Source organism: Zonotrichia albicollis, chromosome 4 (genome assembly GCF_047830755.1).
Source record: "Zonotrichia albicollis isolate bZonAlb1 chromosome 4, bZonAlb1.hap1, whole genome shotgun sequence".
In the NCBI taxonomy this organism is placed as follows: domain Eukaryota; kingdom Metazoa; phylum Chordata; class Aves; order Passeriformes; family Passerellidae; genus Zonotrichia; species Zonotrichia albicollis.
Window position 1 is genome coordinate 7712568 of NC_133822.1, and position 16171 is coordinate 7728738.

The 16171-nt window shown below is 46.1% G+C and overlaps 1 protein-coding gene across 11 annotated transcripts in view; it reads right to left on the reverse strand.

Moving 5' to 3' along the window:
- FRMD4A (FERM domain containing 4A) overlaps positions 1–16171 on the reverse strand; it is a 378230-nt gene that overhangs the window by 20824 nt on the left and 341235 nt on the right. For all 11 annotated transcript variants that reach the window (XM_014268639.3, XM_014268636.3, XM_014268637.3 and 8 more), the window contains 3 exons: positions 15341–15479; positions 9492–9633; positions 1135–1268 (listed from right to left, as the gene is read on the reverse strand). In XM_014268639.3, coding sequence (XP_014124114.2) covers positions 1135–1268; positions 9492–9633; positions 15341–15479 — 415 coding nt within the window. The remainder of the gene's footprint in view (positions 1–1134; positions 1269–9491; positions 9634–15340; positions 15480–16171) is intronic.

A 16171-nucleotide genomic window follows, 5' to 3' on the forward strand; every position in this document is an offset into this window, starting at 1 on the left:
TTGCTGAATGACCTGAGTACATTGCTAAATCTCCACACACAGCTGCAGCAGAGCTGTGATTTCCCCAAACATTAAACTGATCACTAAATGGCCTCCTATGCACTCCAAAATGAGCTGGCAAGGGAGTGGGGAGGTTATGAGTTCCTGAGCTGTCCTCCATGACCTGGGATGACCACAGTGTTTCCTCTTTGCAAGGTCTGCCTCCACACTGGCATTCCTTTCCAGGAGTTCCAGAGCTGACTGGATGAAGGCAATCTACAGGGAGCAGATAAGACCTTGTGTGCTGTATGGCACAGCATGCTTGGAGAAGAAAAGTATGTAAAGTTGGGCCTGCTCCAAGAAGAAAGTGTGCCAGCCTCGGGGCTATTTTTGCAAATGGAGTAAAAAGTCTCTGAGATGTGATGACCAGCACATAGAACAGCCTTCCTATGGCATTTAAATAGCAGGATATTCTTATCCAAGTTAATAAGAAGCCTGGCTGAATGCAATTTATTCACAATTTCAAAGAGAAGACACGGATGCTGAGCACCCTCCTTGCCCCAAGCCAACAGGGTACCCAGCTGTGACCATGTTCACAGGGGTCTCAGGATGAGGAAGAGATGAGGATCTGACTCCATGTTTCAGAAGGTTTGATTTATTATTTTATGATATATATTACATTAAATCTATACTAAAAGAATAGAAGAAAAGGTTTCATCAGAAGGCTAGCTAAGAATAGTGAGGCAAAGAATGATAACAAAAGCTTCTGTCTTGGACAGAGAGTTCGAGCCATCTGACTGTGATTGGCCATTAATTAGAAACAACTCTATAAGACTAATCACAGATCCACCTGCTGCAGCAGATAATCATTGTTTACATTTTGTTCCTGAGGCCTCTCAGCTTCTCAGGAGGAAAAATCTTAAGGAAAGGATTTTCCATAAAAGCTGTCTGTGACACCCAGCTGACGTGGGGAAAAAAGCCCTGGACTTTCCAAGCTGGGGTTGAAACAGCTGGATCTCCCTGAGGCCATTGTACAAGGGATTTTGTAAGAGGTGACTGTGGAAGGATCCTCATCTCCTGGCCCCACCCCAGCTCCAAACAAGGAGCTATAACAAAGCAAGAAATGTTCCAGGTTATAAAGTGTCCAGCACTCACCGCTTCCCGCAGGCACAGTTTCTTCAGCTCCTCCAAGCGCTGGCGCAGGGTCTCCTCCAAAGCCTCTTGCCTGGACTTCAGTGCAGCCAGCATGTCTTTCTTGGCAGACTGAGAGCTGTCTGACTCTTGGGAACCTGTCAATAAACAATGATTTCACTAGGCCAGCTGACAGCAGAACGCACATCTGGAGCGCCTGTAATTTTACCACAGCCTGGACACAGCCCTTCCAACAAGAAATGGGACTGTGACATGAAGCAGGTGTTACCCAGGCACTTCTGTTTACAGCAAATCCTTAATGTTTAAGCTAACAGTCAGAGATTCAACAGTGGAGCACATAAAGACATTTGTAACCATTATCTGGAAAAATAAAAGCAGTAAAATGATTCATCTTAAGATCTTAGAGGAAACCCACATACAATTCCCATGAAAGCTCCCAGTGGCAAAGTACAGTTTACAAAACCCTGGAGATGCATTTTTTGGAAATTAAATCTAGGAGAAACCATTTGACAATACAGCCTCCTTCTTAAGAACTGCAATTATCCCAGTAGCAAACATGTAATTCAATCCACTTACAAGGCCTGTTCTATGAAAAACTGTAATGGAACAAAATTACCTAGGAAGATTCCTGTAAAACACACCAAAAAACCCCAACCATAGCTCCTTCTGGGGTAGTAGCTGTTTCTTGTGAAGATGCAGGTCGAGATACTTAACTGCATGTCCAAATGGCTTGGCTTTTCAAGTGGCAATTACCAGCAACTCCCACTGAAGTAGGTCTGGGCATTAAGTCAGACTCTGTTGCTCAGATGTCATGACAACATTTGTAATTTCAGCTCTTCAGGGGAACTTCTTGATGAAGCAACCTCATCCTTTGTCCCTATGTTTCCCCCTCACACAATAAAGGATGGATATTCTCCTTATCCCTCCTTTTGCTGCTGGTGTATCAACAGAAAGACTTTTTTTTCCAGCAGTGACCTTTTCCCTGCCCCTCCTGAGCAATGGCACAGAGCAAGCAGACCTTTATTATCTGCAGCAGTCAGATACAACAGGATGCTACATGAAATTTTCTGTGCACCTGTCATCAGATGAGGGTTAGAGGGGCCTCCAAGCACTCAGTGAAAACACTCAGCCCAAGGAGGTTGAAAAAGCTGTTATTTCACAGAGCTTTGGAAGGAATCTGGGAACAATTCTTTATTTTGGCAGCAAAACAGTGAAATTTGTGCTTTCAGCTTCATCTTTCATTGCTACTATTCCAGCAGACCATTAAAGCTAAATTGAAAGGGGATTGAGGCAAAAATTGCCACAAAACATTTCTGCATTGGCTCAGGGGGAGCAGGGAATCTCACAGATCTTTTCCACCACTATTTTCTGCAGTTTTCATGAAGGAAGATAGTGGCATTTACTCAATGAAACACCCTACTTACACCTTTTACTGGGCTACCCTGAAGTGGGGGTGGTGGTAGAGACTGAGCATCATCAGACAAAGGAGGAGAACCTCACAGTAAGACATCTGTGTAATTGCTGTAGTCATCACTGTTTTATTTGTGTTTGCCCTCATAAAGCAACAAAACTCAACTCTGCAGACACCTCTGTGCTGGAAGAACTTGATGGGACCTTCTAGAGGAGCCCTGTGTTTGCACTGGCAGGGAAACTCCTCTCCAGCACTCAGTAATTCTTAACAGTAACCCTGGTGAGCAGTTACTAGCAAAAGTGAGCTGCTGAATTTCTTCATGGACTTGTCAACAAACTGCAGAGTCCTGGTAAAAAGCTGCTCACGATTCCAGCAGATGTTTTGAACCTTTTTCTTTTTTTCTTTTCTGACAACTTGAAGGACCTATGTTTTCCTTTCAACTGCTGTTCCCCTTTCCTTCCTCTGTCTGCTCCATACCTCCACAGCAGGCTCAGATTTATTTTTAAAAGCTATTCCTTTGTGCTGTGTGGGTTGCCACAGCAGCTACACAGAAACATTTACAAGCATCTGGCCAGCCCCCTGTGCTGATTTGGGGTGTGCCCACAAGAAGGAAACAAAAGGCTTCTGGCTGAGCTGGTAGGGACCCAAATCAACCCCAGACAGTTCACAGCATCTGCTCCAGCTGTGTTTTCCATGTGAGAACCATGCTGGTCCCAACCCTGACACAATTGGTGCACATCTTGTCCACTGAGTGCCCATTTTGCCATCTTTTTCACTGCTCCCACAAAACAAAGGAACTGGAGGGGACCTGGAAGCACACAGTCACATTCTGAGTGAAGCAACAGGATTACTGCTGAAACCAAAGTCTTTCACTCACTGGCACTAATGTTGGTTTTGAATTTTTATTTAAAAGCTGAATTATTTTGCAGTGTATTATTAGATTTTTATTGGCTGGATTCTCTGCTTGTTCTCATGGGTAAAAAGGAACTGGTAACTTGATCAGTCAAGAGAACCACCACTGCATGAGATGACTGTAAATGAGCAGAGAACAATGCTTTGTATTACTGGGTGCCTATGGCTTCCATTAGAGGCATTTTATTTATAAATATGTATCAATCCTACCTTGAATAAGGCTGTGATCAGAGATCCACTACTAAACCCAGTGGCAATTGACCCAAAAATGTCATGACAAATCAAAATACCGTAAAAACAACCAAGAAATAAACAAAGACCAGCACAAATCAAACCAATCAAGCAGCTACTACCTTAAATCAGCCTTGTTAGATATGGTCACTGAGTCATGGCTGCCCAGCGCCTTCCAAAGGGGATCAGCAACAGAGAAAAATCAGTCCTGAGAGATCAGCCTAAGAGGCTCCTACTACAACAGAAATGGTTGACTGGGAGGCTTTCTCAGGTGCTTTATCTCCCACAATTAGGGTTAATTCCTAAGTAAATGGGAGAAATGTTGCTGAAATATATGATTTTCCTATATGGCATTTGTGCCTTTTTGTGAAAATTATTTTTCAGCCTCCTTCCCATTTGCAGTGCAAGGATTTACCAAACTGCACACACACTTCTGCAGAACCATCTGATGTCCCTAAAACAAAAAGGGTTTTGAAAATACACCAGGCAGCAGGCGCAGGGCCTTCTCCTGATGGCCAGCAGGGAGCTGCTGAACTGGGGGCTGGTTTTATGTGGTATGTAGGGGGATATGTGCCCTTTCTCAGCATACAGGATGGGACACAGGCCTTGGTGACCTAACCTAAATGTCCACTTAATGCCCTACTAATTTGTGGAAGCAGCACTCATCTTCAGATAACCAAATGGCCCCTCTGAGTGATTTCTTCATCCACTGACATTCACGAGAACATGAGCTGAGAAATGCAGGGGGAACATGGTCCTCCCTGTCCAACTCCTTCTCCAGCAGAATTCATGGCTGAATTTCACCAATGCTAACAGGCTGGGTTCTGCTCACTTCCATACTGGTGAGGTCAGGACAGTCCTGGGGATGTTGAAGGGGACATGCAGCACATGGGTCACACCCCTGAAGGATCTGGTGAATTGTTATTCAGGTACAGGTCTGCTGGGGTCCAAGACAAGCTTTGCTTTAAAGCCTGCCAAAGGGGTGAGAGCAGACACCACTTTGGAGAGAAGAATCCTACCAGTGACTCATTGGTTGTATTTCCTCCATATATTGTAGCAGAGTGAAGTCAGCTTGGAAAAGGGATGAATGAGAAGGATGAAAACAAGTAGAGAGGACAGATGGGATGCTGAAGAGCAGAGGGAGCCAAGTCTTGGTGACACCAACGCTGAGGGGAGAGGAGAGGAGATGCAACAAGGCAGCTGAGCAGCAGCAGCAAGGCAAAAACACCCAGGCATCTCTTCTCTGTCTCATTCTAAAAACACATCTAAATATGGCAAACCCTCACACTACATCCGGCTGCTGGCTCCAGCTTGCTGGCATTTGGCTCAGGTCCCTGTAGAAGGTCCCCTGAGCAGGGAGGGAAGTTTCCCCCACACTCATTCTGTGCCGGAGCCTGGGCTGACTCACAGCCCCAGGGTGTCAGTGCACAGCCAGCAGCAGCCCCAGACAGCCCCTATCTCTGCTCTCTGCCCAACACATGGATTTCCTCTGCGGCGTGGTATTGAAACAGGATGACCCCTGTGGCAGGGAGAAATGATGAGGAGGACTCCAACTTATCAGAAGGCTAATTAATTACTTTATTATGCTGTATTATTCTATACTATATTACATCTAAACTGAATCTGCCACTCCACTGCACTCCTCTCATGCCTGTCAGCCGACACTCCCGACACACAGACACACACACACACACATTTGGCCCTGATAGGCCAAGGAAACAAAACACCATCACTCTGGGTAAACAACCTCCATATTGCATTCTACTTTGGCACAAACACAGGCACAGCAAATGATAAGAATTGTTTTTCTTTCTCTGACGTTCAGAGAATGTGAAACCCAGAAATATTCCTGGGAAAAACTGTGCCTTGCTTTTCTCTGTGAAGAGAAATGTGGTGACACCACGGGAGCTCAGCTAGAGCTGCTCCACAGAGGATGAGCTCAGATCTCCTGTGGGCTCTCTCCTTCACCAGCCCGGCACTCACTCACTCCCTCACTCCTGGTGGGTGCTGTGTATCTGCTGGATTCACTCCAGCTGGGACACAGCCCCGCCAGATGCAGCGGCAGCGCTGGGAACTGCCTGCCTGGACTCTGCTGTGGTGTTTGCAAACATAAACAGCCCCTGCACAGAAATCCCCACTGCTGCTAAAGGAATGGGGCTCAGGGGTTGGAGGCTCCTCTAATGTGCCTGTGGAGCTAAAGCAGAGATGCTCCTCTGGGGTGCCTCCTCTGCCCACAGAGATGGAAGGTAGTGTGGAGTTCAGTCCAACTGTTGTAGATGGATAATGAGATGATTTGCTCTTGCAATTAAAAGACAACTGTTGTGTGAATATTAATAAAAGCTTTAGTGATGTATAGTTATGTTATTGTAGTTTAGATGTCCTCTGCTCTCCCCATGGCTCCCTTTTCCCCCTGTATTGTTGCCATCAGACAGCCTGGGCTGCCTGGGACAGGTACAAAGAAGGCTGCACATGTGTCCCTTACTTGGGGCAGGTGGGAATGGAAAAGCTTGGTGCTTAGGGGGTGAGGCATGGCAACACCTGACCTCCAATCCAGTTACAAGAAAGCAGCCTCCAGTGATAAATGGCAGAGAGCTGACTGACAGACTTTGGGAGGGGCCAGGGCTGGCTGAGGCAACCCCCCAGGAATATAAAAGACTGAGCATCCATCTTGAAGATGAACTGGCTGTGTGGTATGCATGAGGGGCAGTTCCCAGCGCTGCAGCTTTTTCCTTATGTAGCCCTTTGTTGTATTTTTGTTAAGGTTTAATAAACCTTTTTAAATTTTCAGGTGAGCAGTTGTCTCTCACACAACCATAACCCAGAGAATACAGGGCTCCTCACTAGCTTGGAGATCTGCAGAGCACTTACAGCACAGACTCCGAAGGAAAAATTCATCATAGAACCAACCTGGTTTTGTTCTGCTGGCTTTGATTTGGTTCCTGCCTGTGCAAAAGCAGAGATTTCACTCACAGGCAAATCTCTCCCCAAGGATGGCCCACAGACCCTGAGCAGAAGATCCCTGAGCTAAATCACAGCAGCCCACTGTCCTAGGGAGAACCCTTCAGATCCAAAATGAGGACAGAAGTTAGAGTCAGTTTATCAGAAATGGATTTGGGCATCAAAATTACAAATCTGCACTGGAGAGCCTGAGATCAAGGGTGTGGGAAAAATGAAGGAGCTGAGGCTTTGGTCTTGAAGTGCTGTGATCAAGAGGAAGCCACTTCCCAGTGTGTAAGATTCCATCTCCCCTCTGCTGTCTCTTGAGACTGTAAGTGATGTGGAGCAGTGACTGCCTTGTACTGCACAGCAGGATCTTCTCCAGACAGTGTGACAGCTGGAAGCAACAACAAACTTTTCCTTGCAGACTTGCTGCAAGCCCAGGGGAGACATGCCAGTTTTGGCAAGCTCCTCATGGCTCTGACAGCCCTCCCAGTGAGGAGGAGTGAGATGGAGGGAGGAAATGACTACAATAATTTTCAGGGAAAAAAAAAGGACTGAGAATAGTAGGGAAGTGGGGGCAAACAGAGATTCATTCCTGACCTTGTGATTTCGAGTCACTTGAGGTATTTATAGCCTGGAAGTCTGCTGTGGCCACTTAATCATTTGCACTTATTCTCTCCAGCATGCAGGCTGTACTGAGATAACCCATCATTGTTGTGGTTGTGTGTCGATAATCTTTGGCACAATGGGAGGAAACACAAAGCCTGGGACAGAGCCAGTGACTGTGCCCAGTGGGACAGACACTGAATGCCCCCTCCCATCCAGTGGGACAGGGATGGGCCACCTCCACCAGCCAGGCTGGAGGGAGGGGGATCTTGGAGCAGAGAGGTCTGAGTGTGGAAGCAATCCAGGGTTTCCAATTCCCTGATACCTGACCTGTGCCAGACATTTTCTCTAAATACCTTCTTGTAGCAGCAAACTCTGTAGCTCTCCTCAACATTTTGGGGAGAGCCCTGTACTCAGAACTGGCAGCTCTGAAGGAAGGCACACAGAGGCAGCTGTGCTCACTGACCCACCAGCAGCACCCTGACAGAGACAGAGGTTCACACAGTCCTGTGAAGGCACCCAGGCAGGCAGATCCACCTCCCCAGGACTGAAGAAATGACTCATCTGGTCACTGAACTCTGGGTGGGTCTAGTCACTGGTGCAATTCTGGTGAGTCTACAAACCCTGTGCTCAGCCAGAAAGGTGCAGGGAGCACAGAAAGATTAGAAATAAAAGCATGAGCTCCAATTTGGAATTTCCATACACGTAACCCTGAGAGATGCTGACCTACACCAGCTTTACTGAGCCTGACTTTTTGCTGGCTTTCACATGGCTACTGCTCTCTCCAGGTGTAAGAGCAAAAGCAGATCCCAGTGGTTTTTTTTTTTTCCAGGAACACAAGAAGTCCATGTATTAACATGGAAACAGGATTACTACCAAGTAGCTCTCACAAACTTAGAAATGGTGTCCAGGAGGCTGAGATCTTGGAAAGACCTTAAGAGCTTTCTTGGGGTACTTAATGCTATTTACTTTCCAGCAGGAGAGCTGGAAAAAATGCCAAATAAACAAAGACTTCCAACAACCTGACACCAATCTGGGAGCTGCTGAGCTACTGCAACTCCCCAAGCGATGGGAGGCACAGACAGAGGATTGTACACTTTGTCAGGAAGAGCTCAGGAGCAGAAAGGCAACTCTGTTTGCAGGCAAGGCAAGGAATTGCACAGCAAGCAGCTCTGGAAGCACTGCACATTTTAACCCCTTGCTGAGCATTTTCCAAGCAGGGTTTTAAGAGATATGAGGGATATAGTGATGCAAAGCTAAATTACTACATCAGTGTGGGCTCAGTTTTAAAGCATTTGCATTCTTAGATAGGTTCTTCCTTTGTCCAAGCCTGAGAAGGTTATTTTCTGCTGTTACACATTTCAACACATTTGGTTTTGATAAATTGATGTGATGCTTAACAGAAGGTATTTAATTGTCTGAAACTGTTAATTGTGGTGATACCAGAAGCCTTGCCCTCCTGAAGAGATCACCTAAGCAGCTTCAAGCTCTTTGCTAAATATCACCTGCTGCTTTAAGCCTGCAGTGACATTTCTCACTGTTTTACACACAGCTTGCCTGGTTCTGACTGACAGAAAAGTACCAGAGTCACAACCTCTTCACCTGCCTTCTCCAGTACCTCTTTCCTCCTGCTCTAGCTCTCCTCTGCATCACCTTCCCTTGGGTTTCTCTCACACATGACATCTTCCTCACACAGCAAAGTGCTCTAAGCCACGACAAGAAACCTGCAGGACCTTGGCACTAGTTTGGCAGAGCGCTAGGGAACAGTTCTGTGGAGCCTGGGACACCAGCCAAAGCCCAGCAACAGAGAGGCAAAGCAGATGTGCACTCTTTGAAAAAGACACCCTGTTTCAACAATGCTGAGAAACATCACCAGTTCCCAGCCTCAGTTTCCCTTGTGAGCTGCACTGGGTGATTGCTTCCCCACTGCTGGCTGGGCACTCCTTCACAAACCCATCTGCTTCAGATAAGGTTGATACCAAGGGATGGTTAGGGTAGAAATTGTGAAAGTTTCAGCTGGAAATTGAGAGGCTGGAGATGCATCCTGGAGTCAGGAGGAAATGAGTGGTGGTGAAGAGAGAGGGGGAGGCTGCTGCCTGTGCTGTTTGTGGAGCAGTGTGCTGAGAGATGCACTGCCACCTGGACAGACAGAAAGGCTAAAGGGAAGTGACTTTCATTTCTGCAGTGCAGCTTCTGGCTGCTCCCCCTTTACCATGGCCCTCCCACCACACTCCCTCCAGTTACAGGACAAAGCACCTACCTGATGACAGGAGACTCCCGCTGCTTCCACTGATAATTTTGCCTTTACTCCCCATGTTGGCCAGCTTTGAGGTCTTGAGGGTTCCAGTTTCAGTCAGGTCAATTGCAATCTCACTCAGGCTTCTTGCAGCATGAATCTTGGACTGGAGGTGGACACAGGAGTCAGTAATGATTTAACGCCTTTTGAAAGCTCACAGAAAGATAAAAACCTTTTGCTGTGGCAGGAAACAGGCCTCCACAGCAAACTTGGATTATTTTACAAGAATAGAAGCAATCTGGCACAGCGTTCACTGCTGTACTTTTTACATTCTTAAGTGGATACAATTCTGGCATTGCTTCCTGTTTGGGTTTTTCTCTGCTTTGCCATGCACATTTTTTCTCTCTTAAACAAAGGATGTATGGAGTCACTGTTTTACCACATACAATAATAAACCTTCTGAAATGCCATCATAATAACCTGCTGAAAAGCTCAAAGGCTAAAGACCATCTCTAGCATCTAAAGGAAGCCAGAAGGGGCCTTCACAAATCATCAATAAGTTTTGGAAGAAGACACAGTGAGGACATGCCTTAAATGGGCTGTCATGAGAAGCTGGAAGAAAATACTGACAAGAAAACACATTTAGGTTATTGTCCAGGCTAACAAACTGCATGCAATGCCCCTACTGTGAGGGATCTCTTCAAAGCATTAACATTACCCTAGAGGAAACAACAGCCAGCCCAGCTCTGTAACTGGCCACATTAGGGCATGGCCATTGTTCCCCACCAAATGTCACCAAGGTTGCTGAAATTTGTAATTACAAGAAAGTAAATAATGCACAGTACATAAACCTAGAGAACAGAATAGAATAGAATATTTCAGCTGGAATGGACCTCCAACAGTCATCTCAGCCCACTGCTCAAATCTTACAAGCCCTGTGCTTCTGAGCTTCAATTAATCTGTCCTTGCAGGGCCACTGATCTGCAATTTTAACTTCCCAGAACACAGAAAGCTGTTGCCACATTTTGCCAAGACTCTCCAACTGCAAGCAGAGTTTTATCCAAAAGGGGGTGAAGCCCCAGTTCAAGATCACTTGAGCATTCACCGTTGCACATTCTCAAGGCCAGAAGAGACTCAGCCCTGGCCATACAGCTCAGGAGATGGGCACATCATGACTCTGCTAACAAATCAAAGCTGACTGATGTCCACACAGCAGGGTGTGATCTGCTCCCACTGGAAGTAACATGAAACAGGACAACAAGGAATGCTTGTTATGATGGAATCTTCAGTGTTACTTCACATCCTCAGGAACAAGAAACCATTCCAACAAGAACTAAACCTGAACTGATGGCTGAGTGCTCACCACGGAGCTTCTTAGTTCTGCTACTGATGTGCTGTGGTACTTTGGGTAAGACACTTAAGGTTAAGTTCTTAGTGATCCCACCTCTGTTTGCATATCAGTGAAATAATAAGGGAAGGAAAATGTCTCTCTGTAGCACACTGTATTTTTAAGATTAATTTAAGACTGCAAATGAAGACAGCACTGGGAAAGCCTTACACTGAAACACCCTCAGAAGTATTATCATAATTTAATATTCTTGGGTATTTATAGGCTCCATCACTGCCATTCTGAGGAACCCAAATGCCTCACAAGCTTATTTCCTCAATAACCCAAATAAAAGGGCACGTGTTATCACTTGCTTGCAAGAGTGAACAGTGCAGTCCTTGTGAGTGCAGAGGCTGAACTACCTGACAAGATATCAGAGCAGAGCAGTCAACCAGTACTGGCCCTCTTCAACTGATGCTGTAACCAGTTAGACACTTCTCATTTCCAGCAGTTCCTCCCTAAAATCAGCCCCAGGAGAAGGACAGCACTCTTTAGCTTCTTGGATTAGATGTTTCTAATGGTCAGAAAGAAGGCCTGTGAAACACCTTCTTCAAATAGTTATGGAAGGTTAGTTCCAGGTGAAGAAGAAAATCACTGCTTTTATCTAATGAGATTTCCTTCTCCTGAAGTCTTGATAAGGAGCATAAACATGAACTGCTGTCTTGCTGCAATGCCAGACCTTTGGAGGTAGCAAGCCTTCCAACTGACTTATCCTGCTGATAAATCCCCTGCAGGTGTGTATATGCTGTATAACCCTATGTATCTGTAGGGTTATGTGTACTTTGTATAACCCCAGGAAACAGCTATGATCAAACCTAGTGTCTGCCTGACCCAGCATACTGAGTCCTGGCAGTGGATGCCTCAGAAAGGCACAAACCCCAGGTCTGCATGGACAGATCCATCTCTCCTGCTCCATGAAGCAGCAGTTTTCCTGTTTTATTTGGACAGTTACAGCAAGCAGCCCTGTAGTTTATTTCCACTCATTTTCAGAATGCAAATTAGGGCACACTCTGGCCCTGCCTGTCTGACTGGGCACCAGCCAAAGTGCTGAGTGAGGGCAATGTGGGGCTGGGTGCTGCTGTGGTCCTGGCCAAGGAGAAGTGGCTGGAAGTGTACCCTATACAGGGCAAACGAAGAAGTGATATAAGACTAGAGCCAGGAGAGAGGAAAAACAAACCAGTAGACAGGATCAGCAGGGCAGAGAGAGCTTCCTCTGCAGAGGGTACAATTCAAACCTGCTGAAACCACAGGAGAAGGTTTTTGATCCAATTGCAGTTGTGCTAATGGGGCTCTGCACTGAACACTGCAGATGAAACATCTCCTGAAAGGAATGGGGTTAACTTTCCTTGCTGCTCAGTCCCTGCTGCCTCCAGCAATGCCAGCCAGCATTGGGTGGTCTGTGCCTTGGACAGGCTCTCAGCAGCAGCAGCAGGAATCAGAGCAACAGCTCATTTCACACAGGCCACTGAGCAGCAGCCAGCCCTGACCTGTGCAGGCTGTGTGCTGCAGCACAGCACTGCAGAGCTGGGTTACACCCCATTAGTGCTCCCCCCAGCCCCACAGCCCCTCCAGGCTCACAAATTTGAAAGCACTTAGCACAGACCTGCCAAGTCTCATTTACATGGAGGAAGACTGGCTCGTTCATGAGTCATTTCAAAGCACAGGGCCAAACTGATCCCCAGTGCTGTTCTGACAGGGTCAGAGGGTGAAGGAAAATCCTTAAGTGAAACGAGGAAGAAGATGGACACTAGGGATGAATTTATCCCTCTTGCTGCAGTGATGGGGCTTTGCTGGAGGTGATTTTTTGAAACCCTTAGCCTATTTTCTACCAGTTCATTCAGCCAAAAAGCCTTGCATTGCAGGAATGTGGTGTTGAAAATTCCCACAAAATGGGACTTCTCAAGGTTTCTAGGCCAAGTGTTTGATTGACTCAGTGCAGTCAAAGACATGCCTTCAAGTCCTGCTGCATCTGTCTCCCGAAAAAAAGGGAAGCTGACAGGAGTTCTGCATGCTGACAAGCTCACTTGGGAAGCTGGGGATCTTTTCAGTCTCCATGCTATGCTTGGATTGCAGGGAGAGAGAGACAGATCAGCAGGGAGCAGACGCTGGGTTCCCAGGGAGCTGGCAGGAGTTCAGCATGGAGTGAGGCTGGGACCTCATTTGCAAAAGGGTCACAATGCAGGAAAAGAGGATTTTATTTCCTTTTAAAATCAAGTGAAGGGTTTTCTTTCCAGTGGAGCTGTTGGTCCAGATCCAACTGGTGCCCAGTTATGTGAAGAGCAGAGTTCAAGCTTTCTTTATCACTATGTCACATCTCCCAGCATCTAATCTACATCACTGGAGCAAGGCTCAGCTGTACAGTGAGCTCCAGCAGGCTTTTTCCTCTAAGTTTGTTTTTGTTTTTCTTTCTTTTGTCAAAATGATATGAAATGCCAAGTTTGGACATGAAAGGAAAGAATATCTAAGTTTTGCTTTGAAGTTGAGGATTCAATTGAAGTGGGGCCTGAGATTTAAGGGGCTGCAAACCCATGCGACCTGAAACTCAATAAATGTTTGTCTAGGCCCCTGAGAGCTGAACCAAAGACATTTCACATTTTCACATCACCCCACTCTAGGGTATGATTTACTATTTTCCCAAAGTGAAGCTCACATGAGCACTGTGTCCTTGAAGGGACCAGCAGGATGAACTGAACAGATCAATTAAAATTGATGGATCTATCAATATTGACAGTGTCATGTCAAAGATGAGGACAGCAGATGAAAATATCAGTTCCCTTAAGAGAAAGGGACAAAAATGTTTGTATGCCTTAACTTCAAAGCCTCAGCATGACCACTGGGATTATTGTGACAAAGCATGCTGACATGGTCACAGACGTGACAGGTTGACAAACGAGGGCTGGTGGGTGGTGCTGCCTGTGGGAGTGTGAGAGAGGGGAGATAAAACTGAAACACAATCTGCCAACAACAAAAGGAGTCACTGAAGGGAAGTCCTGGGTGTTTCAGAGACCCAGTTTCTTACCAATGAGAGGAGGAGGGAATCTCCTTTTGTTTATTGGTTGCTTGTGACCTAAATACCTTGCAGCTAGATCAGCAAATCCATCTGGCTAAAAGTAAAGAAAAGTAAATTTCTATTTGCTTGAAATTTATCCCTGAGTTGACAGAGAGGACTATGCACTGCCCTCATGGTCCTGAGCAGAGAAGGGGGACAGGAAAGCTTCCCTTGGTATCAGTGAGTTTAATTTTGTCCATATTACAGCTGGCACTTAGGCAGGGCTACATCCCTAAATTCAATACAGCTTACAACAACTATGGTGAAACCTGGATTTTTGCATTAGACAAGACATGGCCAAAGTGAGTGCAACCATGCCCAAGGCATCCAAAAGCCCTCTAAAATAAAGTCACAGAGCTTATGATGGGGAAAGCAATGTCAGAAGGGCTTAGAACAAGTGGGACTAACAGCACACTCATGGCCCTCCACATAACTCCAGAAAGCCAACTCGATTCATTTAACTGGCAGAAAAAATAATGCACTAAAGAAAAACAGGAAAAAGAATTATTCTTCTGCCAGTTTAGTGGGCTGAACTGGCTCATAAAGGGCTAGGGCCAGAGCAAGGAAGGACACACCCCCAGCATGAAAATGCACACAGAGATTTCAACAACAGCAAGATGTTAAGATTGTTCCAGGCATTTGGAGGATCATCACCTGCACATTCTGCCATTTCACCAGAGATGAGGACCAATGCAGGTACCCACTCAGGACAGGCTCTGTCTTTTCTGTGAAGCTTTACACCAGCATGATCACGTGGAGAGGGAAGTCTGCCTGAGAAGTCTTTTCTCTGTATCAAAGTAATCTCAAAGTGATCAAAGCAATCTCCTGCTGCTCTGCGTATGCCTAAAATTACTGATGAAAAGAATTAAGAGGAAGAACACATACTCCTCTGGTTTCAAGGTGGTTTCTTTTGTGTGTTGCCTGGCCCTTTGTGCAACACCAGTTTGCAATAGCTCCTTGTACAGCGAGGCTGTTGAGCCTCCTGGCCCCCCTGCTAAAATAATATCCCTACCCCTCCTTTCTAGGAAAATACAATAGCAAAAATCAAGGCACAGCAAGAAGAATCCAGAGACAGTTGTAGGTTGTGAAGCTACTTTGAACTCAGTTATTGGAAGCTGCCCTAACTTTATGACAGACATGGAAACCATCCAGACAGGGATGTTGAACCCCATCTGCTTGCTAACTTTGGCTTCTTCAATTTGGCCACAGTTCAATACAACCTTTTCCTCAATCCTTACTCCCATAGGCATGAATTTGAATACAAATTTTCTCAATGTGGCCAGGACTAGAAAATGTCTTCAGTCAATTTGCTTTTTTTTGGGATCTTGAGCAGAAAGGGAGGGCAGGGAAGAAGAGCCACCATCTGGACCTGATGTGGCTGGGACCGTGGGGAGTGAGAAGGACTCAACCACCACAACTGGCACTTCTCATGCTTACCTTACTTTGCTTCCTGTCCAGGTAGAACTGATGTTGACTAATGGCCATAGCCCAGATGGACTTTATTAATGCTGGACAGGCGTACCACGTGTGCACAGCAATGCCACTATGCCCAAAAGTCCTCCTGGTCACAGATGCCCTGGAGAGGAGAAAAGAATGAACTGGGGTTACACAAAGGTTTCACCAGGTTGCTTTCTGTGGCAGAACCTGTCACAGATCTCATAGTAAAAGCTGCTGTCTTTATTGGGCTAATGGGAAAAAATGCTTAGAAACCACCAATAAATATCTAATCAAGCCAGGAGAGCATTTACTTCAAATATCTCCTCAAGACTGCAATCTTCAAAGGACTAAGAGTAAAGATCATCCAGTTTGCCCAGCTCAGACTGTATCCCTGGGTCTGGTTGATGCTGACTTGCTGCATATCCCAGGGCAGCCACCAAGGCCAAAGCCTGCATGAATCCCTTGTGTCTCATCACATGCAGAGACATCTGAGCCCAAGTCCTCACATCCTCCACTGTCTCCCAAATATCAGGATCCAGGTAACAACTGAAGATCCACAGGATAAAAGGCTGCTTTAGGAAGTGTGAGAGAAACTCTTCATGAACCTGCTTTCCCACTTGTAAACAGATGCAGCAGGATTTGCCACATGGCATGGGGGCAGGGAGTTGTGAGGCTCAGAGGGGGCTGCCTAGTGCCCTGGAGAGAAGAATGGGACTCAGTGATTAGCTGAGTGAACTTAAAAACAGGAAAAATAAGAGCTAAATATTTCCTCTCTGGGATTCCCAGTTGTTCTCAAACATTAGGAAAAAAACACAGGTTAGGTTCCCCCCT